The sequence below is a fragment of the Hemiscyllium ocellatum genome, chromosome 20 (assembly GCF_020745735.1).
Source record: "Hemiscyllium ocellatum isolate sHemOce1 chromosome 20, sHemOce1.pat.X.cur, whole genome shotgun sequence".
NCBI lineage: Eukaryota > Metazoa > Chordata > Chondrichthyes > Orectolobiformes > Hemiscylliidae > Hemiscyllium > Hemiscyllium ocellatum.
This window is the reverse complement of record NC_083420.1, coordinates 56,645,177-56,672,560: the sequence shown is the minus strand read 5'-3', so window position 1 is coordinate 56,672,560 and position 27,384 is coordinate 56,645,177. Positions and strand designations below refer to the sequence as shown.

The 27,384-nt window shown below is 39.6% G+C and overlaps 1 protein-coding gene across 1 annotated transcript; it reads right to left on the bottom strand.

The window, feature by feature from the left end:
• Positions 1–1,094: 1,094 nt before the first annotated feature.
• LOC132825535 (UBA-like domain-containing protein 1) lies at positions 1,095–21,906 on the bottom strand. Its single transcript, XM_060840904.1, has 3 exons — positions 21,521–21,906; positions 21,318–21,377; positions 1,095–2,613 (listed from the first exon to the last, which is right to left on the bottom strand). Exons 1-3 carry the CDS (start codon positions 21,638–21,640, stop codon positions 2,320–2,322), a joined length of 474 nt encoding a protein of 157 aa, XP_060696887.1. The 5' UTR covers positions 21,641–21,906; the 3' UTR covers positions 1,095–2,319.
• Positions 21,907–27,384: the final 5,478 nt, after the last annotated feature.

Below are 27,384 nucleotides of genomic sequence, written 5' to 3'. Positions count from 1 at the left end.
AATGGATTTCTAACTTTCCAATGACATGTTAAACTAACTGGTCTACTTTCTGCCTCCTTCCTTTTGGGATAAGGGCATTATATTAGCATGTTTCTAATCCACTGGAACCTTTCCCGCATCCAAGGCATTTTGAAATATTATAACCAGCGGATCCACTATCTTTCTTGCCACTTCTTTCAAAATCATAGGATGTAGGCCACCAGGCCCTGCAGACTAGTATACTCTTGCTTAGTACTTTGTTCTTAGTGGTGATGATTATTTGCAAACTTGCATTTTAACATACTTCAGTTTGACCTACTATAAACAACAAAAAAAATTCAGAATTCCAGTGTGAAATTTGGTGCCCTCAAAAGTCTTTTCCAATAGGTGCGCAAATGGAAGCTATTGAAACACACCTGCTGAATAAGTATCCCCTACAAATAATGTAGTAATTAATGACAGAATCAACATTCTTGTGTCACCCAAAAGTGCAATACATAATAAGAATGAGAGTGTATCATGTATATGTCAGAAATAAATTGTTTAGCAAGTATATTATTTAATCAAAGTATTTTTGTACTATTTTGACAACTTCACACCACTTATAGCAACCCACCATCACACAAATTTTCAGCTGCATGGTTATGTCACCCTATACCACAGACCCCTCACACACACACTGTGTGTTTAAGATGTTGGGACTTACAATTATGCTGTTATCAAAAATTTAAAAATTAAAAAGCCACTTTGCAACTTGCTCATTTGCACTAAAGAACAAACCTATCAAGATAGGTTACATCAGCTGCATGTAGCCTTTGGGCTTGAGTATTGGAAATTATTCCTGACAAAGCACTTATGCCTGAAATGTCGTATCTCTTGTTCCTTTAATGCTGCCAGACCTACTGTGCTTTTCCAGCACCACACTTTTCTACTCTAGTGTTAGAGAGTCATACAGCACAGAAACAGACCCTTCGGTCCCTTTGCTTTTTGCAGGTTGCTGAGCATCCTCTATTTAACAGAGCCAGCTTTGCTGTAGGGACAAAAGAAGCTTGCTGAAGCAGATGCATGCTGCTTAGGAATGAGTCTAACTAAACAACTGAATCTTCACATACACATCATTTCAATTTATATTTTATTGTGCTTCAGAATTATTTTTTTTTAAACTGATGGCATACTTACCACCTGCTAAGGTTAAATATAAGATCAGTACAGGAAGAGTACCATTAGTACATACAATATTGAGCAACACAAAGATAAGTTAATTATTCATCAGGTACTCCACAAATATTGTGGAACAGTTACCACACCAAAAAAAAATCAATCTATTCAGAACAAGCAATCCTTAAGAAGCGTGAAATTTCCATTTAGAAGTAAAGGAAACAATTTGTGCAAAGATTTGTTTTGTCAACTTTGACCATAAACATTCCAGAATTAGGGACATGACAGCATAGGACAGTAATGAAAGAGGTGGTGATAAAATAATTCTAGAAATAAATTGGTACTCCCTGTCTGTGCATAAACGTAGTACAAAAAATTTATATAGTCCAAGTTTGACAAAAAAAGACAAACCTGTATCCATTGCAACGGTTGCTAAAGTGAATTTAAATTCTATCACACGGTTGTTAAGAGTAGCAAAACACATTTTTTTTGATTTTTTTTAAACTTGGTTTTTTTCAAGGTTTATATTTTAATGTACAGTATCATGCAATGGCACTTTTTTTATAAAACATTAAAACCTTACTGTAGTAGTCTGTCTGCAGCCAGTACACTATTGACTGCTTTTCCTAGGTCTCCCTCCCTCCCCCAAAAAAAATCTCATTCACAAACCAAATACAAAGATAAACAATGATTCGAAAACCTAATTTGCAATCCCTGTATTAAAGTTTTTTTTTTAAATTGTCCGTTGTTGCAACTCCGTACACTCCCACCCTGTAATTCATTAGACAACTGCCACAATTTTACTGCAAAAAAAAACGTTATGGAGTAATCCTTAAAAACCATTAGTGATCTTCATGGTTGTCTCTGATATAGCAGCTAACCACTGATAGGTTCCTTTTGAAGGGTCAACGATCAAAAACAAGTTTCTCAAAGTTAACAATTCCATTTTGAAGTCAAGTTGATGGTCTTGAAAGTCTTTTAATTGTGTCACACACATGCAAACTCCAGAAACAAGGCTAGGTTTTGAAAATTGCTGGACCCATAATTCTTCTGCTACAAAGTTGAATCTTCACTATTGTATTCCTTCAGTTCAGATTAGCTGCAGCACAATACAACAGAAACTATTTCATATTGACCCATGCAAGATTTCTCCCATTTCATCTACAAGGCCTTAATTAGGCCTCATCTTTCAGCCTCCATGGCAACATTAACCTTCTGTTCTGAGGTGGTTTGTTGGGACATTGCTGCTGGCCAGCCTGTATGTGGAGTTGGTGATGCTGGAGTCCACATGCCCTGCTGGTTTGGAGGAGACATGGGCCAGCCTGAATTGAAGTTTACAGGAGGAGGAGGAGATGTTGCCATCGAGGCAATCGGGCTACTACTGTTGAAACTTTCTGAAGCTTTCAGCCTTGAGAACATCGTAAGTGCATCTGGAAAATTAGGAGGTGTTGCAGGTGTGTTAGCTGGAGTGCACATCTGTAAAAATAGAAAGACAAAGTCAACATACACATGAAATGATAATTTAACAATATTGAATCAATGGTACAGCATCAAATCAAACCAGTCACTTTAATAGCATAATTGATTTGATCAAATCCAATTTTAAAAACATTTTAAATGAAATATTTATGGCTAGCAATTGCTTGGTTCAAGAATTCCTCCTAAAATAGGAAAAAGGAAAGCAAATAATAAAGAAAGTTCACGCCTACTGTCAGCATCTAATGTACATAACTTTTGAAAGCCAAACTGGATTTGTGCTATGTCAAAATATTTAACCAACAAGAGATAACGGGATAAAGACTAATCAACGATAGCCACTATTTCCAAATAAAATATTATGGTCATGATAAATTAAGGTCGTTAAAATTGTTTGGATGAAATCAGAGATAGCTAGAACTTAAATCACTGATATCATGTGCATGACACCTTCATAATAGAAAAAAAATTAGAACTTCCTCATTGCGCATAGATGTACTCAACCAATGGTTCATTAACCTTCAGCAGTCAAGATACACGAACAGAGGTACTCAGGGTCAGCACTAAAGTAGCTGGAGAGCTGCCTGAAATAGTCATGGAAATGTACACCAGAAGGGCATGCACATCTTCAGAGGTAGGGTAAAAGAGACACCACAGTTTTATACAGTCACATAGCAAATTTTCTGTTGCTTCAAAACAAAAACAGTAAAAGCAGCATGAACAATTCTATGTTGGCTGAACAGCATGTCATACTGCCCAAGTGAAACAGTTGTAGCCAAAACTACAAAAATCGTTGCCAAAGGTTAACCACACGACCAATTCAAAAGAGGACTGTATTGTTTACACTAAAACATCAATTTTTTTTGGATACAGAACTGGCTTCAAGCTAGAAGATTGGTGGTGGAGGGATGCTTTTCGGACTGGAGGCCTGTGACCAGTAGTGTGCCACAATGATCGGTGTTGGATCCATTGCTTTTTGTCATGTACTCAAATGATTTGAATGTGAAGATAGAAGATATAGTTAGTCACTTTGCAGATAACATCAAACTTGGAGATGCAGTGGATAGCAAAGATTACTGCAGAGTACAACAGGATCTCAAATCAGATGGGGAATTGGTTGAAGAGTGGCACTGCATTTTGGAAAGATATCAGGGCAGCACATATGTACTTAAATGGTAAGGTCCTAGGGGGTATTGCAGAACAAAGAGACCTTGGAATGCAGGTTCGTAGTTCCTTGAAAGTGGAGTCGCAGGTAGACAGGATAGTGAAGGCAGTTTTTGGTATGCTTACCTTTATTGGTCAGTGCGTCAAGTTCAGGAGTTGGGAGGGCATGTTGCAACTGTACAGGACTTTTTAGGCTATTTATGGAATACTGTGTGCAATTCTGGTCTCCCTGCTATAGGATGGACATTGTAAATCTTTTCTGAACTCTTGTAAGTTTCACAATGATATTGCCAGGGTTGGAGGGTTTGAGCTAAAAGAAAGAGGCCGAATTGGCTGGGGTTATTTTCCCTGGAGTGCCTGATGCTGAAGGGGTGACCTTATAGGGGTTTGTAAACTCATGAGAGGCACAAATAGGATGAATATATAAGGTATTTTCTTCAGGGTGGGAGAGTCCATAACTAAAAGGACACATGTATAAGGTGAGAAGGGACTAAGATTTAAAAAGGGCCCCAAGGGACTACTTTTTCCACACAGAGGATGATGCATATATGGAATGAGCTGCCAGAAGAATTGGTGGATACGATACTATACTATCACAACAATTAGATTAGATTAGATTTCCTACAGTGTGGAAACAGGCCCTTTAGCCCAACCAGTCCACACCGACCCTCCAAAGAGTAATCCACCCAGACCCATTTCCCTGTGACCAATGCACCTAGTACTATGGGCAATTTAGCATGGTCAATTCACCTGACCTGCACATCTTTGGACTGTGGAAGGCATCTGGATGGGTACATGGACAGGAAGGGTTTAGAGGGAATATGGGACAAGATTAATTTAGGATATCTGATTGACATGGATGAGTTCAACCAAAGGGTCTGTTTCCATATTGTACAGCTCTAACTCTATGACTAAGTGAGTTGGATTAAGTTACAATGACTTGGTAACAAAAGCACTACTTGCTCAATAATAAATAGACTTTAATATTAGTAATCTCAGAAGGTAAGAATGATATTTCCAAAGGAACTCCAATGATTCACATAAGTTATTCACTTATATTCTGACAGGTTCTCAGAAATATATTAAAATCTATACTGGAAGCATTTGGGAAAGAGTAGTAGGAATGTATTGGAAATGTTTTGTTATGTGGCTACAAGACTTAATGGGCAAATGAATTACATGCACAATACAAACAAACAAGGAAAGCCCAAGATGTTATCTGTAGCACATGTTAAATGTTTAGGGAATAGGTGAGAAAAAGAAAGAAAGGAATAGCCTGTCAGAGTTCCTGATTCTGATCATTATCTAGACCCTCAATCGAAAATGCACTTTAGATCAATTTTCTCTCCAATCAAGTAATCTCGCTACACTTTATACTGTGAAATGTTTTATAATACTAAACAAGCCATTTGGTTCAACTAGTTAATGTTGGTATTTATTCTGTGCAAAACCAAACAATAGTCTCACTCCCACATCTTGAATCCTTTGACCACCTATCATTAAGCAGCAACATCAGTATTAAGTATGTTCAAATGGTAACCTGGTACCAATATGGAACTGTAATCCACATATCAGAAAAAGGTGAGAAGTGGAAAGCATTTTCTAATTGCAATCAGAAAACTGGTGGTGGCGTGTTGGTGGTGGAGGAGGATACTGCTCTTTGCAAAATTTATTTGACTCGAACATTGTAAGCCTCAAAATTTGCTTGATGAAACAAGTGTTAAACGGTTACCCTGGTAATTCCACTCTTCGAGAAACTCTTGGAAATTTTGATCTGCGATAAACTACTTTGCAGCATGTATATATAAAATAACTGCATTTAAGATTTATGTTCATTAACAAGAAAGATAAAGATCGCTTGCAACCATTCACAGGACTAACTAAAAGAAATATGAAAATACACAATCAATATTAAAGTAAACTGCACTGCTTTAGATGAATGTCAAACTATTGATTAATTCTGTAACTGTTCAATAATTTAATGTTCATTCAAATTAAAAATGAAAATTGATGTTTGATGAAAGATGCTAAGTTCATGATATACCCAAGAGTTATAATTATCAGACTTTCAAAGAAAGAAAACTATAGTGAATATTTCATCCTATAAAATGTTCAGTATTAAATCTGCAAAACCATTCTGCTTTCGAAGTTCTCTTCTACTTTGCTTGCCATGGGATTTAGATGTACTACTGCAACATAAAATGGACGTATGTGGATTTGCCAAAACTTTTGCTTGCCAATTTAGTGAGCTGTGAAGTAATTCAATAAGCCTAATGTTATGTTATATTGCCTCTGGGTACAGGTGATCCAAGGTGATTCTGGCTTTGCCCCAATCCCACCCGAAGCAATTCTGAGAATCATGGAAATTACTTCTGTGAACACACAACTTGTTTTAGTCTTTGAATAAACACAAATCGGTTTCTAACTATATTGTAGGGTAAATCACTTTGCATTTTAATTTGCATCTCAAAATGTATGGTTAATAACTATTAACATAGGTATGAAAAATACAGATATGCACTTCTGAATGCAAGACTGCAGTTAGATCTTCAGTGATCTGGACTTTGTACACAGTTAATTTATGTGACTAGTACGAAATGGGAATTTTTACCCAATTATCTAAACATAAGGAACAACATTTACACACTTGGCTTGTTCAAAGCAAAATTGTCAGGTTGAAAATATTTGTGTTAAACAAGTCTTCTTGCAATATACAATGTTTTGGCTAGGACAAGATAATTATTTGAAGCATCAGGATGTATGTCTTAATAAGAATGATGAAACATTTAGATGCATAAATTTTCAATCCTAACAGATTCCTATCAGTTTTGTTATGTCTTGAAATTTCAAAATCACATTTACATGCAGCTCAAGTACAGTACAATATGTTCAGTGTAAAATTCACACCAGCCCAGTAGGACAAATATCACACACTAATCTTTCCTTGTTGCTGGGGCAACAACTGGAAAACTGGCTGCTATCTGGACATTGTACCTATATTTACTTTTTATAGTAGAGTGCATTATAACCAAACTAAAATCAGGCTTGTAAATGTACTGATGAAAGTAACAGCATACCGAAACAGAATTTTTAAGCTTATGCTGTTAATAACTTGGAACAGCATTAACATTTTAACGTAAAACAACCCTTCTTTCCCTTTGCAAACATGAAAATATTTTCAAAATTAGATTTTATTATAGTTTTAAATACACTTGCTTTCCTACAAATTTCTACATGGATTCGGAATGGCCAATATTTCATTGAAATCTGCTCTACAACATCAGTTACCAAACCTTCCACATCATGTCAATAATTCAATATAGGCTGAATAGAAAGTATAAAAAAAGGAGGCACTATAGCTATAATTATCAGTTTCACCTCATAACATTTATTTTTTTTAAAAAAATCATGAATGGATTGGAAACCATCAAAAGAATGAAAGGGGGAAAAAGGTATATAAGGGACCTAAGGGACAACCTTTTCACGCACAGGGTGGTGTGCGTATGGAATGAGCTGCCAGAGGGAGTGGTGGAGACTGGTACAATTACAACATTTAAAAGGCATCTGGATGGGTATATGAATAGGAAGGGTTGAGAGGGATATGGGCCAAGTGCTGACAAATGAGAGTAGATGAGGTTAGGAGATCTTGTTGGCATGGACGAGTTGGAACGAAGAGTCTGTTTCCGTGCTGTACATCTATGACTGTATATGACTCTTTAGTGCAACTCAAGTGCCAAAGTGGAGTGTTTATGTAACTGCAACTAATTTCAAAATAGCACTGAAAATGACTGTGCCTGGGGATATTTTTCATGTAAATTTTATGTCCTGTTATGGGATTCCACCCCAACCCAGAAAGATCATACATAGGTTGCCTCGCTCTCTGAATTGGATCCAAATGTGAGACAGGTAGAAACTTTAAGCATGTGGCAATAATTATTTTGCATTTGCTGACAGTGACAATTGAGCAATAAAATCAATTGAAATGTTACAGGAAGTGAGGAATTTATGAATTCAAAACTTATTTACAAACATATCTGCCATGCAGCTCAGCAGAGGTAGACTGGAAGTGTCATTCATACCCAACTGCAATCATTGAATATAATCCAGCAGTTGCTGGTCAGGTAACAAGGTGGAGTTCTTCAATTAGCAAGAGAACTGGTGCAACTGGTTCTTTTTCCAGTCAATGATAGGGCAGCATTGAGGCGTGGAGAACTTTGCAATCCAGTAAACGAAAGTATAGTGACAACAGAGTATAGTCAGTAATGTAAACACAGCTTTTTATATAAAAAAAATTGCTATACATTGCAAGCCATTTGCAGGACTCCCTTCCAAATACTTTAATTTTCCCATGACACAAAGTCAACAAGAATGAATGAAGTGTGCTGACATTACTTTTAAAAATTGAAAATGGAAGCGAAGTCCAAATAGAAAAATAATCAACAGAAGCAGTTACACCTCCCTTGCCCTAATCAAATGACATTTGTTGAGGCAAGGCACCATGGTTCATTTTAACATATCACATAAACACAAATGGTCAGAATTTGAGGGAAAGATACCACTAAGTATAATGCAAGAGGTGCCATTTGTACACAGATTGTCCAGCAATGTTCATTAAGGAACAGATACCCCTTCAATTATAAATTACCTCAAACAGATGAAACATTTGTACTGCTCCAGTCAACCAGATGAAAATGGCATCTCCCTGTCAACCTCCCAACGAGTTAATAAAATGCTGCATTAAATACATTGCAGGAAGTTAGGGTTTGTACTTAAGACCTCTTAAATTTATGTTTCCATGATGTGGCCTAACATCTCTGGTAGTTCAAGTTATTTCTATCTGGTTCAGAGTTGCATTCCCAGATAATTCTGATTATGATCTCAGCAGACTGCCAAAAGATTTTCTCTCATTGAAATCTCAAACACTGAAACCTTTGCTGAATTTTATCCTCCCTGATCTGGGTTTATGCAGACCACATTAGGTCCTTAGTACTAAATTAATCCAGCATTTAGGATTAAACCAGAGAGTTTTTCATCTAGATGGTTCCATTACTGATAAGAGTTGACTGATGACAGAAATGTTATTTTTATTTGAATTTAAGTAATTTAGGTTTTAGTTAAGTGATTGATCACTTTAAAATCTGCACTCAATTTTGAAACAGTTTTGTTGATTTCAGTAATACAAATGCAAATTACTGCAGAAACCAGAAGTCAAATAAGAATAAAAATGCTAGAAGTAACACCAAGCATTGGCTGAATGATCGAATCGAAACATTAAAACCAGTTTCTCTCCAAAAGATGCTGCATGACCCAAGATGTTTTTCATCCATTTTGTTTTTATCTGTTAATTTTAATATTTTATGTTGTTATTTCAGACAAAAGGATGGAATTTTTTCAAGCAAGCACTGGATGATTAATATGGCAATCTATGTGGATTTTCTGACAAGTGGTATCAATTCTGCTGCCTAGATTCAATCTTGAGCTAGAGAAAAAAAAATGGGCACTGATCACTTCCATCCAGTTCCTGGTGCAAACTCATCTGTTAAATGTTTCCATATGTACTGTGTGCTCATATTATTTACTCCCAACTTAATCAGAGTGTGAACTTCATTATTCGTACTTATGAAAAAGGCCTTCATTCATACATTAGTGTGTTGCTTGTGCTCATTTGAACCTAATCTTAAAAACGTAAGCTGCATGATCAAATTGCAATAAACAGTCACATGCTTTTTAGATGGAATTATTTTGGATGCAGTTTTCCTGGCTTTTAGAACAGAACAGAGTAAAAGTGTCTGTTATCAGAGACAATCAAGCAAATTGTTGTTTACAGTATCAGAAAAACTTGTACGTCATCAGTAAAACAGGCAAATGAAATCTCTTAATGCTAACAATCATTTCACCTGAAAATGAAGCTGCAGAAAAAGCTGCTCTCCAAGTAAAATGGGATTACTTTACGATTCTGTGCATTTAATCCCAGTACTTCCTCTTGGTGGAAATGTATGACTTAGATTTCCTAATCTTGCTCTTCTTATGGATAGTCCTCCAGTGGAAGGAGATAGAAGTGCCTACCTGCCAGGCGTAAGGAGGAACTTCTTCACATGGAGGCAAGTTTTAATTCGTTCTGCTGGACCACAAGGCAGTTCTGCAACTCATTCTGGGATCATTTGCAGTATTTTGCACAATTTCTTTCTTGTCAAAAGCAATAGTTTTTAACAAGGCAGGAAACTTATATAGTTGTATACTTTGTTATGCTAAGGGAAACACATCTATCCCTACTCAATATTAGGCTTCAGATTTTATTCTGACCTTGGATCAGACAAGTACTTATTCAGGAAAAGAGAAGTGTTTGTTTTTAAGTTTACACAAATTGTGGTTGTTAGACTAGAATATACGTTTTCCATTCCCACTACCTGAGAAGATGTCGTCTTTTCGATTTGCAATCCTTATGGTGTAGGTACACCCATGGTGGTATTAAGGGAACTTCAGGATTTTCAGCCAGCAAATTAACAGCAATATAGTTGAGAGTCAAGGCAGTATGTGATTTCGAATTATATCACCATTCCTTCAGTGTTATTGGGACAAAATCTCAAAACTCCCTAACAGCAGTGACATCATATGAACTTCAGCTGTTCAAGGTGACAGCTCACAACTGTGAACAAATAAATGATGTTTACATTACATAACAAATTAGTAACTCAAGATATTGTGGAGCTCGAAGGAAAACTTGCAGGTGGTATTCATATACATCTGCTACTCTTGTTCTTTTGGGAGGTAAAGGTTTGAAGGTACTGTGGAGAAAGTCTCAAGTTGTTGTAGCAAATCCTGTAGATGGTACTCACTGTATTGGTAATGAAGGGAGTGAATGTTGAAGATGGTGGACCAGTCAAGTGGGTTGTTCTGTCTTGTAAATTATCCAGCTTCTTGAGTATTGTTGAAGTTGCATTTATCCAGGCAAATGGAGAGTGTTCCACCACACTGGATTTTGAGGGTCAGGTGGTGAAGTCAGTCGCCACAGAAGCCTAGCTTCTAACCTATTATGTAACCAAATGTATTTATATGGCTAGTCTAGTTCAGTTTCTAGTTAAGATATCAATTGTAAAGGATTCAGTGATGGTGACATTGATTGGAAGAAGATGGTTAGATTCTTTGTTAAGGATGGTCATTGTCTGGTACTCATGAGCCAGAAATTTAACTTGCCACATATCCACCCAAACTTAAACACTGTCGTGGTCCTGGAAAGAGAAGGCTGAGGTACATGAGGAGTCATGAATGGCGGTGAACACTGTAATTATCAGTGATCACCACCAATTTTGACCTTACCAAAAAAATTAATTGAAAAAGCAGCTGGAAGTTGGTTGAGCCCAGAACATTACTTTGAGGAAGTTCTGTAATAAGTGCGCTGGAGCTGAGGTAGTCAACTTAAAAATCACAACCATCTTCCTTTATGAGGAGGTTATCATTAATGAGAAACTGAACAGACCAGCCACATAAAGACTGTGGCTACAAGAGCAGGTCAGAAGCTAGGAATTCTAGAATAAATAACTCACCTCATGACATGGAACTATATCAGCATTCCTTCAGTGTGGTGTCCCTGGGTAAAGATTCAGGAACTACTTTCCTAACAGCACTGACAGTGTACCTACTTTGCAGGGATTAGCGAGTTTTGAGAAGATTTGTAGCTCAGGTTGAGGTTCTGGATGCAAGTTTGATCACTGAACTGGAAGTTTTGTTTTCAGACGATTTGTCATCTAAATAGTTAGATTAGATTAGATTACTTACAGTGTGGAAACAGGCCCTTCGGCCCAACAAGTCCACCGGCCCGCTGAAGCGAAACCCACCCATACCCCTACCCTTACCCTTACATTTGCCCCTTACCTAACACTACGGGCAATTTAGCATGGCCAATTCACCTGGCCTGCACATCTTTGGATTGTGGGAGGAAACCGGAGCACCCGGAGGAAACCCACGCAGACACGGGGAGAATGTGCAAACTCCACACAGTCAGTCGCCTGAGGCGGGAATTGAACCCGGGTCTCTGGCGCTGTGAGGCAGCAGTGCTAACCACTGTGCCACCGTGCCGCCCACAGCGAACACAGTTATCATCGGCGAACCTCAGTGAAATATTGGTGTTATGACCAGTTTTCCAATTATGTATTTAAGTTTCCTTCATTTGATTATGTCACTTCTGGTGATGTCATTTCCTGCTCTTTTTCCCCACAGAAGGTGGTAAATGAGGTCCACGTCGATAGGTTTGTTGACAGAGTTGCGATTGGAATGCCATACTTCTAGGAATTCTCTACGTGTCTCTGTTTAGCTTGTCCTAGGTTGGGTGTGTTGTTCCAGTTGAAGTGGTATCCTTTCTCACCTGTATGTAAGGATACTAGTGAGACTGAGTCACGTTCATTTTTGTGGCTCGTTGTGAAGAACACCACTTCAACTGGGACAACATGCCCATCCTAGGACAAGCCAAGTACAGACATGCATGAGAATTCCAAGCAGCATGGTATTCCAACCTGAACACTATCAATTAACACATCGACCTGGATCCCATTTACCACCCTCAGAAAAACAGGAAATTACATCACCAACCCAAGGAAAGCTAAACACAAAGAGAAAGTAGGTCACAACACCAGTGCTTCACCAGAGGCTCATTGATGATGTTACCTAGTATGGTGACAAAATGTGTGAAAACAAACCTTCCTGTTCAGCGAGCTAACCTACATCTATACTAAGGATTGGCATGGTTAAAGATAGCAACTTTGTGTCTACAATTAGGGATGGTTAACACACTCGGGCTTTGGTAGCAATACTCTAACTTAAAAATGTTTTTGAGAAGCCAAGCCTTGCTAATAGGTATTTACTTTAGCATGTAATCACGTACTCAAGCAGACTAAGGGCAAAGAATCTTGAACAATAACTCATTCCATTTGGTGCTTGGTGTTGAATCCAGAAAAACAAATAGCCTTTTGTAGATTGGGTTCAAAATTAATCCAACTGGGTTTGAAACATTTATTCCTTGAAAGCTCTGCAGCAAAAAGCTCTATAGTCACTATGTGCTTCACGATGGACTGAAGTACAAGCAGAGCCAGTGAATTCCTCCATGCTACATCAATACTTGCAGGGTTTTAGTCTTTTCTGTAAATAAGTGCTCAGGTAAGTATCCTTATAGATCAAGGCACAATGTAGATGGAATTCCAAAATGCTGTACCCAAGGGAAGATGTAACTTGATCCTCCAAGAAGTTTTCTTCTTCCCATTTTTGCTTAGTGTTTCACCCGATCCTTCTTCCTGACAATTACTACTAAATTCCCAGTACAACTAATGTTTGTGCTTATACTATATCAGTGAACAATGTAGGCTGTGCAAAGGTGTTAGCTTCTTCTGCAGCAGTGCAAGCTTGTATACATTTTGTGCAACACCTTTTGAAAAAGCAAGAATAGGTTACAGCGCTAGTTGTGTGACTTCCCTTTAAGTGCTGTCTCCCCAGAAAAGAACGTGGACTATATAGTGCCTGCCTTGGAGGCAAGACATGAGCAAACAAGAGAGAATATCTGAACTGGAAGAGGGGCTGATTTCAATGCAAAGAGAAGCAATTAGTCAGGGTAAAACGGAATCATAGATGAACAGGAGAAATGGTGACAACTATGGAGATCTCAAAATGAAGAGATGTGTCAGGTATAAACGAAGTGGATTTCACTAATCTTTGACACGGCCAGATAACATTTGACTAATCTTAATTGATTTTTTGGACAAACTAACAGGGAAGAATGACCAAGAGCATGTAGTGATGTTGTCTATATAAGATTATAAGAAAGCATATGACAAAGAAATGCATAAAAGGTTGGTTAGCAAGATGGAGGCTCATGGATTAGGAAGATCAGTATTTATTTGGATAAAGTTGGACAGAACGCAGTGAGTTGTGATAGATGGTTGTTGTTTTGGACTGGGTGGCAGACAGTGGTGTTCTGCAAGGTACTGTACTATGACCATTGCAATGTTTGCTATACAAACAGCTTGGATCTTGGAATATAGAAAAAAATTGCAAAAATTGCCAATAATGCCAAATGTGGATGTAAGGGCTCAAATTGTATAAAGACTTAGACAGGCCAGCAGACTAGACAGACAAGTGGCAGATGAAATGCAATACAGCGAATTTTGCATTTTGGCAGAAGGGATAGGGTAAAGCAATAAGCATAATCCACAACTGTAAAGAGTGGACACATGGTATGCGTTCAATCTATGAAGACGGCAGGACAGGTTGTCAGAGTGGCTAGTAAAACATACAGAATCTGGGTTTAATAAATCAAGGCACTGAGCACAAAAAAAAGGAAAATTATTCTGAATTTATATTGTATGAAGCTCCTGTGAGACTCCAATTAGTTTTCTGTCCAGTGTTAGTTACTGCACCTTTAGGAAAGATATGAAAATCTTTGAAAAAGCACAGAGAATATGCAACTGAGTCGTTCTATGGATACAGATGGCTTTAGTCACAAGGTTAAGTTGGAAAGGCTGGGGTTGTTCTCCTTGAAGCAAGACAGATTGAGAGGAGATTTGTTAGAAGTGTATCAGATTATGACAGGCTTGGATAAGATAGACAGGGAAAAGTCTCATCCTATTTGCTGAGAGTAGCACAACTAGGGGGGCACAACAGTAATGTTTGGCCAACTGGTACAGGGGAAATAGGAGGAAACCTTCTGAAACAAAATGCAGCAAGTGATAAACCTACTCATTATAGCATGGTGAAAGCAGAAAAAAATTGACTTCTAAAAGGAATCTGGAACACTTGAAGGAAATAAATTGTGGGGAAGAGGTAGAAAGGGGTGATCGACGAGACTACTCTGTGGGTAGCTGGCATAGACTTAATAGGTTTAATGGCCTCCTTCTCTGCTGGGAAGGACCCTATGACAAAGGATTATATGAACCATCTTGGATATGTTTTCAAAGTTCACCTTGTCCTATTCTTGGTGTCCTATGTGCTCGTACTTTCAGTAATGGTAGCATTTCAGGTACATACACTTTTTTACAGGCTTTTTGGTGATACACAGTATAGATAGGAATACAGCTATTACAAGTTGTGCTCTGCTTAAGCTACAAGGCCATCCTGCAAAGTGCTATAAGCTGCCGTGAATGGGAACTTGTGGAATGCAGAGATTTTCAGGATGCTTTGTGCAAGGTCATGTGGATATTCTTATCATATCCGAATTGCTGTGCCCTCTAAGCAAAATCTGTATTTTCAATTAAGGACCTCTGCACTAAGGAAGCAGCACAAATGGGGACTACCAACTGATTCAGCTCACCTCTGCATAGTCAAACAGTGCAATATTTTTCATTGCAATCTACAAAATTCTCTAGCATATTTGACTGCTTATGACATCTTCAAGATAATTCATTTCATGTGAACCACTGAGCCGGTTACAATGCTATGTAAATGAAAGTTATTTCTGTCAGATTTCTTTCAGTGTCATCTTCACTAACCTATCCATAAAATGGGGACTTTTGAAAGTAGAATAGAGATAACATTCAGCCATGAAAATGCCACCTCTGTTCAACTCCAAATATCCCACTTGTCCAAATAACTCCTGTAATAAACATGAGGAAATTTTGTGAATACATAATCAAGTCTGATCCAGAAAAATTGTAGGTTTAAATATTTGCAAAGATTGTTGCACTGATTTCTGACTTGGCCTGAAAACCGTGTGCACGGTCTAAGCATTTTTCCTCCCTTGCATGCTCTGATTATTTATGATATAAACATGGCTGTGGGCTTTTAGGTCCACTCTCTCCTTAGTACAAAACAAAGAAAGTAGGTACATCAAAACCTCTGAAACAGCTTCCCAAAGATACATTCATTGAGCCATTACTCAATAAGATGGTTTTCAACAATGTTGTAACATACTAAATTTCATACGGTTGCCACAAGTCTTTTAAAGTAGTAAAAGAATGTTCAATACCACAGACCTTTCCTTTTAGTTGAAGATGTGAAATTACAGGGATAACTGCCTGATATGCTCTTATATTTCCAGTCTTATACTGTTCTGAAAGTCACTCACTATGTGTTCCCTCATGCGCTGACTCGTTTCTGTCCCAGATATTTCTGTTTTTAGGTACATGCCTTTCTTGCTCCCTTCATCTTCCTCAATACATGCTACACCCACCCCCACTAACATTTTGAGTACAATTTTGTCCCCTATTTTATCTTTTAGCTCCAATGTGGAGAACTAATAAACGATAAAATACATAACTTAAAATTCAACATTAAAATTACAAAAGGCATCACCTCTACAGTGAGGGATACCACAAGAATCTTTGAAAATTCAGAAAAGGTATAATATAATTAAAACATGCCTGGACCGATAAAACAAAACAATTGTAAATTAAGAAAGATAAATCACTCAGCATAGTTGACTTGAACCTCCAGTTATACGTTCTTACATCATTCAGTACTTCATTCTTTGGAATTCACCCAGTACGTTTCCTCTATAAAAGGGTTTAATGCTGCTGCTTGCTTAAAATGTCTGCCATCATACACCAGCAGGACAAAGTTTAAACACAAGGCCTATGACATTATAACCCCAAAAATATCTTAATAAAACAAGGAGAATGTGCAATATTGCAACTGTTCTGCTATCCAACATTACACAGCCACCATGTACTAATATACTTTAAACAAGAACTTCAGTCATTTTTAGACAATATTAAACATGTCAACAGACCTAGTCTTAGCTGCTATAAAAAGATAACTATTCTTCTCACACCATTACAGGTTAATGAATTAGTTTCCAAAACTATACAAAGAATTGTTAAAATGAATCAACTTTTGACTCATAATGCCAGTTTAACTCATACATAACAAATATCCCATCTCATTGAAACAATTTATTTTTAACAATTGTCCTCTACTTCCTGACTTGTCCCACCATCCTCCCAAACAGGGAGGCATTATAACACTGTAAATGTTATACAGCTCTTATTTAAAAAGGTTGCCAAAATTATTAATCATTCATTCTCAACTGTTTATCTTACATGATTAATCCAGAATAAGCCTTTGCTGCAGTCATATTTTTCCATTGAACGAAAGCAAAATGTAATTATTCACTCCAAAAAACTGATTTTGTATATGATGTGCACATACAAATATATTTATTTAATACTAAATAACGACTCTTAATTGAAGACTGTTTCACTTTATTTAATTTATTCTGCAAGTAACTAAAACATGACTTGAAGAATCCAAACTTCACAATAAATCAGAATTATCTGGTTTCAGCCAGAACAGTAATAGGAGCAGTACAGTCAATCTAAGTGGCCTGGGATAAGAAAAAAATATAATCTGTGCACATTGTGCGAGGATAGAATATGGCTTAACTATTGCCCTTCCAATAGTCAAGTATTAAGTAGACAATCACATGCAAAACCAATTAATTTCCAGAAAGAAAGATTGTCCAATACTTTGATTCTTTGCTGGTATATAATTCAATGTCTTCAGATCAGCAATGGGAGAAAATTGGTAATGAAAAAGAGGAAAAATAGCTTATTATGCTTCCTTAGTAAAAATAAATAAGCCTCTTCATATAATACACAAGTCATTCAAGTTAACTACAGGCTCCCAAATACTCCGATAATCTAAGCAGCATACCAGCAACTTCAGCTCAATATTTTGTTTTCTGGTCCAGTGATACACTCAATTATACTTATAAAAGGGAGCTCTCAGAAAGGGAGCATGTACCTGCACTATTCAAAACATAAAAGCACAAAAGGATGTGCAACAGGCCAAGGTGAATTTCAAATTTAAAAAAAAGTTCTTAAGAATTTAAAACTCACTGGAGTCTCACTAAAACCCAGTAGTCAACTGAACAATTAAACCTTGTTAAAAAGTTAATATTTATTGATCTGTTTTGGTTCAAAACAGGAGGGCAAAGTTATAGTTTGAAGTGGAAACATAATTCATCTTCAATTATTTCCCTTGGATGTTAGCTCCCTTTTTTAAAATTTAAAACCTAAAATCAAAAAGGAAATTAAAGACAAGCAAATTTTGATTATGGAACATCATTTATCCCATTACATTAAAAAAGCTGGTTTAATTTAAAACAAAAAAGACTAAATCATTCCATTCCAAATTCACCTTCAAAATTTTTAAACAAAATAAAAACACAAACATGTATCCAAAAATTATCAGTAGAAACTAAACCCAAACATCTGGCATTTTGTAAATATAGAGAGTTCTTTGTCTTTAGAAAATGTCTCCATAAGAATTATTTGTTTATAGTAACAGTTTCTACTTTAACGCACACCCCATCTTTTTCCACAATTTTGATTATATATTTTTATGTCAATGAAAAGCAGCTGACGCCAATATAACATTAAGCATATGTTTTGCTTTGTTCACAGTAAAAAGATTTGAATGGTGATCACATCAATTCTTTCATTTTGTCAGCCTTGCATCCACTAACGTCTGATTTCCAACAATCTCAGCCTGGCCTGGCAGACAAGACTAGGTTGCTTGAGGTTTGGCTATATCTGATGCAATTGAAATGGCAGGTCACATCTGGTTCTTGAATAACTACGGATATCACTTCCAGATCTAAGGCCTCTATTCATAGAAATCAGAGTTTTCCATACCAGAGACTCAAGGAGGACAAAATTCAAAATATTTCTTTGAAAATTGTAAGTACTGGACAATCTCCCAATCACAGGAAGCTTTTAATTTGGCCTACCCCCCTTAAAACTTTTGCTTAACAACCATCATACATTTTAAATGTGTATTTTACTAGGAGGCAAAGTACAATGACATTGCTGTTAATTTTTTGACGGTTTGTACATAAAAAAATTGAAACACCACCACAAATTTTTCAACGGACAATTAAGATTCACACACTCTAAAGAATATAAATTAAAGAAATTGCAAGTTTTAAAATTATTTCTTTAAATTAAAAAAAATCAAAATGTGGAATCAACAACCACTTATTCTAACAACATGGATCTTCCTGAGGCAAACTTTAACAGCTATACAATGCATGTTTCATAGAGAATCCATTTTAGTTCAACTTCCTGACAAGTGGGAAATGCCTGTGTTTACATGGAGGGCTGTTTTTGAGAGAATTGTCATATGGGGGGGATGGGTGGAAAAACTGCTGTATCACAACACAAACACATGGAGCAGGGCACAGTAAATGGTGTGGCCCAACACCCACCACAAATCTTTTCATCCTGCCAATTCCTTAAAAAAATCTCAGGCAAAGCTATGTTGTTATTCTTATTTTCTCTAGACACAATAGCTTTCTGCATAATCATTGTCTTTTGAAAGCTGGAAGTAGTGATTCAATGGAAATGAGGCCCCATACATAACCCACTTGCCCATGTGTAGACAGTGCAAGGAATAAAATTAATGAGAACACTTCTTTAAGATTTCCTAACACACTAATGTACTTTAGAAGAAAAGACATGAAAATGATCAAACATTTTACTAGAACTGTTCAGACTGTGCGTTTGAAAGTTCACTAGTAAGCGAGTAAATAAGTTGGAAATAAAGCAAACAGTACTATGGCTCACAGTTTTGTTCAGAATTTACTGATTTCATTCAGAAGCTTAAACAACATTCCTGTGAGAAGAGATTTACAAGGATGTTGCCAGGGCTGGAGGGTTTGAGTTATAGACAGAATAGGCTGGAGTTTTTTTTAAAGGAGCGTTGGAAGCTGAAGGATAACCTTAAGAGTTTTTATAAAATCATGGGAGACATGATTTGGAGGAGATGCCAGTGTTGGACTGGGGGGGACAAAGTTAAAAATCAAACAACACCAGGTTATAGTCCAACAGGTTTATTTAGAAGCACTAGCTTTCGGAGTGCTGTTCCCTCATCAGGGGTTTGTGGAGACATGGATAGGGTAAATAGTCATGTCTTTTTCTTAGGGTGGAGGAGTCCAAAACGAGAGTGTATAGGTTTAAGGTGAGAGGCAAAAGATTTAAAAAGGACCATAGGGGTAACGTTTTCACAAAGAGGGTGGTGTGTAGAACAAACTGCCAGAGGAAGTGGTGGAGATGGATACAATTACAACATTTATGAATAGGAAGGCTTTAAAGAGGATATGAACCAAATGCTGGAAAATGGGACTGTGTCAGATTAGGATGACTATGACAGTGAATATTCATTTTTAATGAGTTAGCCAATGGTTAAGATGTACCACCCACACTTCAAAAAACTGCCTCAATACATCCCACACTGTAAACAGACGAGTTATCTCTTTCAACCTAAAATGTATTAAAAACAACGCTTAAAAAAACTTTTAACTGCCATGCAGATTACCAACACAATGTTAAGCAATACTGATAAGGATTCTGCCACATGCTTGTGTACAAGCAATTTTTTTTTAGGTTAAACTAATTCAGATCAAACATGGCTTCCTCATAATCTCCGACCTTCTGAACACAATCTGCATCTCTACAAATCCAGCCTCTATTATTCGCTTCATTTGTAAATATACTGGAGAAAAATGTGGCAATGTGTACTTTGTCACACAAAAAAAACTTTCCCAAAATCCACATTATCTATCGACACATGGGCACAATATGCATTTTAAAACAGATACAATAGATTATCAACTGACATCTAATACGTTAGGAACAGCATGAGGCCAAACACAGCAACAGCCAGATATAGCACACGGCTCCTTTCAAAGAAAAACCCAGGAAAGGGCGGCGTTGACCACACATGAAGTGGGTGCTGCAACAACTCGAAAAATGTTCGTCGTCATCGCAGAGTTGACAAAAAGATCGCGAACAGAAAAAAATAAAAAAGGGAGGGGGGGCACACAACAGCGGCACATTTTCAAAGAGATAAGAAAAAAAAGAAAACAAACGCCGGTGATCTTCAATACGAGGGTGAACGTGGCGAGCGGAAACCATAACATTACGATCAAAACATAGACGGTGACAAACTCTGCCAACGAATACATTCGTGTGTGTGGGGGGGGGGGGGGGGTAAGAGAAACCTTTAGGTTCATCCATGTGGGGAGGGTGTGCATTTTGAATGGGGGGGGAGGGAAGAGGGGAGAGAACGAGTGTGCATTTTGGGTAATGGGGAAAGAGTGTGCATTTTGATAGTGGGGGGGAAAAAAAGTGTGCATTTTGATAGTGGGGGGGTGTCTGCTTTTTAATAGTGGGGAGGAAAGTGTGCCATCTAATCAAGGGAGTATTTTTAAGGGGGCGGGGGGGGTTATTTCCTCTAAATACTCCCCTCCTCTCTGGGGGGGGTGGGGGATATCCAATCGAGGCAGAGAGGTGCTGCCAGGATTACTGAAGGATCCTCTCTCTCTGTGTCCGACATGATGAGCCGGCTCTCTCTCTCTCTCTCTCACACACACACACTGTGTTTATTTTCCCTCTGGCTGCCCGATCCCAACATGGCGGCGCCGGCCGGCCCCCGGGAGGACAGGAGGGTGTGAAGAAAGGAGGGTTTACACAAACAAAACACCCGAAAAGATCACCTCACCACCCCCAACACCCCCCACCCCCGAGTTATCCCCTCCCCCCCCCCATTTTCCCGCTTACCATCTGATGGTGATGATTGTACGGGACGTTGGCTTCCTGGAAGAAGGCGCTGAGGGCCGTCTACATTGGGGGGGGGGGGGGGGGAGGAAGAAAAGAGAGAGACGGAGATAGGGTCAGAACGGACGGTTCAAACCATCACTTTCCCCACCCCCAGGACCCCAGCCACCTCCCCCCGCCCCTACCCCCCCCCCCCACCGTCTTACCTCGAACTGCCAGTGCGCCGCCTGTAAGAGCTGCTTGGCCTGGTCGGCCGCACAGCCTGCGGTCAACACGAACTGATTGATCATCACTTGGTGCTTCAGCTCGTCCATATTAACGGACATCCCGCCCGCCCGCGCGCTCCCTCTCCCTCTCCCTCTCCCTCACACACACACAGTGCTGCTGCTGCTGCTCACAGGGCTCTCTCCCCGGCTCGACACCGACTCAGTCAGTGTGTGTGTTGTGGGGGGGAGGCGGGTGTCGGGCCGTTGCCTACCGCACTGTTGTTATTGTTGTTGTTGTTTTGGTGCTCCCTGGGCCCGGCACTCGCGGGCACCCACACACCATGGACTCCCAAACACCAATACAAATATTTACCAAGGCGCTCCGACAGCCCAGCCCCGCCCCTCGCCCTCTGATTGACAGCTTCCCTCCGCCCCCCCCCGTTTCCCTCGGCCGGCCGCCTGATTGGTTGAGCCTCCACCGCGGCCCCGCCCACCCACCCCCAACGATGATTGACCGTCCTCATCGCTCTTGACGTCATCCGGAGCGGCAGGGGCTGCCCAACCTGCGCCGCCTGATTGGCTACCGCTCCCCGCCCGCCCACCCAGCGCCCTTGCGTCGGCCCGGCCCGACCCCACGTGTCGGTCCTCGCGCCCCCCCCCCTCCCCCGTCTGTTTGGTTATCTGTCTGGCGTGAGGGCCCGCCCATCTCCTTGACGGACGGCGGCTGCAGCCGATCGTCGGATCCCCGTGACGTCACCGGCCCGCTCGCTCCCCCTAACGGTCTGCGTGCCCGTGCCGGTGGGGGAGGGGCAGACAATCCAAACAAGGCATTCTCCCAGCCCTTCCTCCAGACCATAAATCAGGCTCGTTATTAATATGGGAACGTGATTTACTTTACTCCGCCCCATCCCCTTTGGCTGGCGCTTCACACACAAAAGAAAACTTTATTCTGAAACAAAATTCCCCACATGCTCGAAGGTGCCGGCCCGGTTTCCCCGAGAATCGGACTGTGACGGAGAGCAGCGACAGGATGAAGCGTTATGGAATAAATGAACGTATTAGGGGGGGCGAGAGCGCACCAATGAAATGTTCAAGTTGCGTGTGTGTGTGTGGGGGTGTCGGGGCGGTGGGGGATGGGGTGATTACAAGGCCTCCCGGCATTCCGCGGGCCTCTTGCCGCAGGTCCAGCCCGCTCTGCGATGACGCGTTTGATTGACAGATAGGTGCGGCCAGTCAGACGCCAAGTTGTGATGGTATCGGACCATATAAGGCAGCTTTCGAAAGGAGAAGGTAAACACTGAGGCTGCACCAATGAGAGTGCGCGGTGTCTTTGTAGCAAAGACAGCCAGAGCCACGTGAGTGTGGTGTTTGTTAATGGGCAGACTGAGTACACGCCAGGGAAGGGAGTGGTAACTAACTGGCATATACTGATGCAAGTGAATATTTGATAATGAGAATTCAATGCGCGCAGGCCTTAATCACAAAATACCGTAAACATTTCTTTCAAGTCCCTTCCTGATACATTCATTTTGTAAACAATCGTGTGTGGTTTTACTACCACGGGAGAGGAGCTGCTGCTCTTGATCACGCTGTACGGCTCAGTTTCCAACTTCCTCTGAAAATAACTTCTTTGACCTTGTACTATGCTCTTAATTGGAAAAAGTCGTAAGGGTCGCTATTATTTTCATTTAAATCTACATTCAAAAAGTAATTATTGAAGATTGCAATGGGACACATTTTGGAACTACAGGAATTTGATTAGACCCTATCAACACCCTGGAAATGTGTATGCAAAGACATAGTACCTCTTATTTATAGTAGTATAACATTGCCAATCCAAATACAGTTTAGAAAGGACAGCAGGCCAAAATCATTTGCAAAAAAAACGTCAAATATGTTGCAAATCACATGACAACTAACCAAAGTAATGTATAAACGCACATTAATTTGATCATCAGATCATGATTTTTACTATTACTCTGGCAATATGGTAACCAAATATTCAATTGCAGTTAATAATCTGAAACATACATCATGAAACCAATATTCAAATTGAAACTATGGGGAATCTACCTTACTTTAATCTCATGTCATTTGAAGAAACCCTACTGAATTGTGTCTCATTTTACATTTGTATGACATTGAAAGGAAATAGAAACAGAAACATTGAAACTTGGAGTGGAGTAGGCCATTTGGTCCTTTGAGCCTGCTCCACCTTTCAATATGATTACGGCTGATCAGCCAACTCAATACCCTTTTATCCACTTTCTCCTGATATCGTTATATCCTTTTAGCCCAACAAGCTATATGTATCTTCTAGTTTCAAAAGGGAGTATTGTCAAGGCTATTCAGTGTTTCTTGCAAACACGAGGAATTACTAGAATTGTAAAAATTGAGCTTTAAAATACTTATGAACATATCTATTCTGTGTTTCCTCTAAAGATTTAGAGTAAGGGCCTGTATATGATTAGTGTAAACATTGAGACCTAATACTCTGACTTCAGTTTCAAACTTTGAACAAAACAAGATATATTTATTAATATTTATTGTTTTATTACTGCTGAATACTGCTCCAAGCTCCCCTGACTGAAAGGCATCTCCCTTGACTGACTGAGGACTAGTCTCTTAAACTTTCAGACAAAAACACTCATAGCTAATTGTGTGTTTATAAGAAAACCCATAATGGGCAATGCACATCATCAAATGGGAAGGGACCAAATCAAAATGGAGTTGGAGAGGGAGATAAAGCGCTGTATTCCCCATAGTGCATACCTCCCTCTAAAGGCATCGAAAGCACACGTGTTTATATGTAGATGTATTTATATGTTTTCCATATACTCTGCTGCCACAAAATGTAGCTGTGAGATTGACATTTAATGACAAACCTCCTGGCTTTGTGTTCAAGCTGAAAGACAGGTCAGGACAGACATATTGTGCTTAGTTGCTCTGGCTGAGAGGGCAAAGAGTTATGGCAGGGATGCTGTGAGCATCCAGGTAGTGCACTGCTCCTGCAACTGCCATGATTGAGTTAGAGTCATGGGCCTGGTCTCATTATCTCCTGTTCCCAATCCAACACTCCTCCAGACACTGCCACCATACATCAGTTGCCAGGGTCTTGACTCGGGGCTCCTCTACCACCGATAATGCAGCTTATGGGATTGCCACATCTGAGCCGGAGCCAGCTATGGGCCTGGGGTTATGTAAGGCATGGCCTCAACATGTCTGAGCTGGAGGTTGGGCCCAAGAGTCACTGAATCCACAGAAAGCCGAGGAAAGACAATAGTCTTCCAATATAACAAGTTGACCCTGACTGAGTGTTGCAGACGAGCATGTTGCAAAATCTAAGACTATGTGCTGAGGGACGCACTAATTCTTAGAGCAACTGTGACCAAGGCATAGTGGGGAAAGACCATCGTCTAAGATATTTCTGCCAAAGTAGTTAAACAGTGGTCTATTCAGTTATTGGACCTTCCTGGTGCCTCAAATATATCTAATTAGTATCATGCATAAGTAAGAAATTTCCTTGGGTTTTTTTTGTTCTCTGTATGTAAAGACTGTACAGAATTAAATGCATATAAAGATTTTGAATCAATAAAGTATATTTTTGAAATAAAAAGAAGTAAAAACACTCATAGCTAATTGTGTGTTTATAAGAAAACCCATAATGGGCAATGCACATCATCAAATGGGAAGGGACCAAATCAAAATGGAGTTGGAGAGGGAGATAAAGCGCTGTATTCCCCATAGTGCATACCTCCCTCTAAAGGCATCGAAAGCATTGATGGACCCTATGCGCTCCCTCTCCAAGGACACCCAGGCTCAAATGTAACCGCACTAGAGGCACATGTGCATTTTATTGGATTTGCAACTAAATGCTCATTGAAATAACTAATAAAGTTAAATTAGTTTTTTTGTCTTAACCTTTTATTTACAATCGAAGGTATAGAAAAAAGACTGCATTTTTTTTAATACTTTAGCAAATGTACTGTTTTCTTGCCACACTTCCAGCTGTTTGTCATCAAAGCATATGCATGTATTAGAAATTGAATATTCAAGGACAAGTTAGTGTGACAAAGGGACTTTTTTCTCATTACCTTTCAATATAATCAATTCTCAAGAGCACAGGGTCCTGTGTCATGGAGATGCCCTGGACAAATTGTGTTTTTACTGGTTTTATTTAAGTTAAAAAATACACTTTATTCATAAAAAATACTATGTATGTACATAGTCAAAAAAGCAGTTTGGTTCTGTACAGAATTTGGATATGAGGACAAAACAAACATTGGTTTGACTTTCCCGATAGGCATTTCTTACTTATGCAAGATGTTCGTTACAATTTACGTGAGGCACCGGTAAGGTCCAGTAACGGACCACCATTGTACTTTTTTTTTAGATTAGATTCCCTGCAGTGTGGAAACAGGCCCTTCAGCCAAACAAGTCCACACCGACCCTCCACACCCATTTCCCTCTGACTAATGAACCTAACACTATGGGCAATTTAGTATGGCCAATTCACCTGACCTGCACATCTTTGGACTGTGCAAGGAAACTGGAGCACACGGAGGAAACCCAGGCAGACACTGGGAGAATGTGCTAACTCCACACAGACAGTTACTAAAGGCTGGAATCGTACCTGGGTCCCTGGCGCTGTGAGGCAGTAGTGCTAACCACTGAGCCACCGTGCCGACCCATAAGACCTTAGGCAGTGGTCTTTCTCCACTGCATTTTGGCAGCAGCTGTCCCAAGCTTTAGTGCGTCTTTCAGCACGTAGTCCTGGACCTTGGAATATGCCTGTCTGCAACACTTAGTCGAAGTCAACTCTTTACTTTGGAAGACCAACACGTTTCAGGCAGACCAAAGACTGTCTTTACTGAGTTGATGATCCTTCAGGCACATTCATAGAATCACAGAAACCCTGCAGTGTGGAAACAGGCCCTTCAGCCCAACAAGTCTGAAGAGTAACCCACCCAGAATTGTTCCCCTACCCTATTATTCTATATTTACCCCTGATGAATGCACATATCCAATACATCCCAGAACATTATGGGCAATTTAGCAAGGCCAGTTCACCTAACCTGCACATCTTTGTATTGTGGGAGGAAACCCACGCAGATACGAGGAGAATGTGCAAACTCCATACAGACAGTTGCCCAAGGCTGGAATCGAACCCAGGTCCCTGGTGCTGTGAGGCAGCAGTGCTAACTACTGTGCCACCATGCCACCCTCAATGTTTGTTGATGTTTGTCTCAGCGTGCATCGGGGAATAGACCATAGAGTACAGAGTCCTGCGACACAGAGCTGCTCAGGATGAACCTTGACAAAAACCATTGCATCTTCCTCCAGACTTCCTTTTCAGTGGAACATTCCAGAGGTGATGTGAAACAGTCTCTACCTCCACCACAGCTGCTTCTCAAGCAGTGTGTGATTGTGCAGACCTGACAGGGAGTACATGAAGGATTTCACAGGTACCAGCCATGTAATATCTTGGTGACTGTTGGTAAGTTCTGGTGATGAGGCATTTTGTCAAATGACTTTGACAGTCTGCTCAGAGAACATCCCAACAGTATCTGCCCTCACCTCTTCCTGCAGAGTCTCAAGGATGCTATGTGCTGACCACTGCCTGATAGCCTTGTGGTCAATGGTATTTTCCCTTTGCAAATTTCTCCACAAAGGACAGGTAATGTGGAAGTGTTCTGCAGCACCAAGGCCGATCGCATCTGGGTAGAAGAAAGAAAAAAGTAAAATGCATATGTCATAAAGTTGGACTTACTCTTGCAGGCTTGGTTTTCTCATTTATTTCACATGATAACTTGATGAACACACAAGCTGATACTATCACAGCAAGGAAAACAGCATATCTGTGA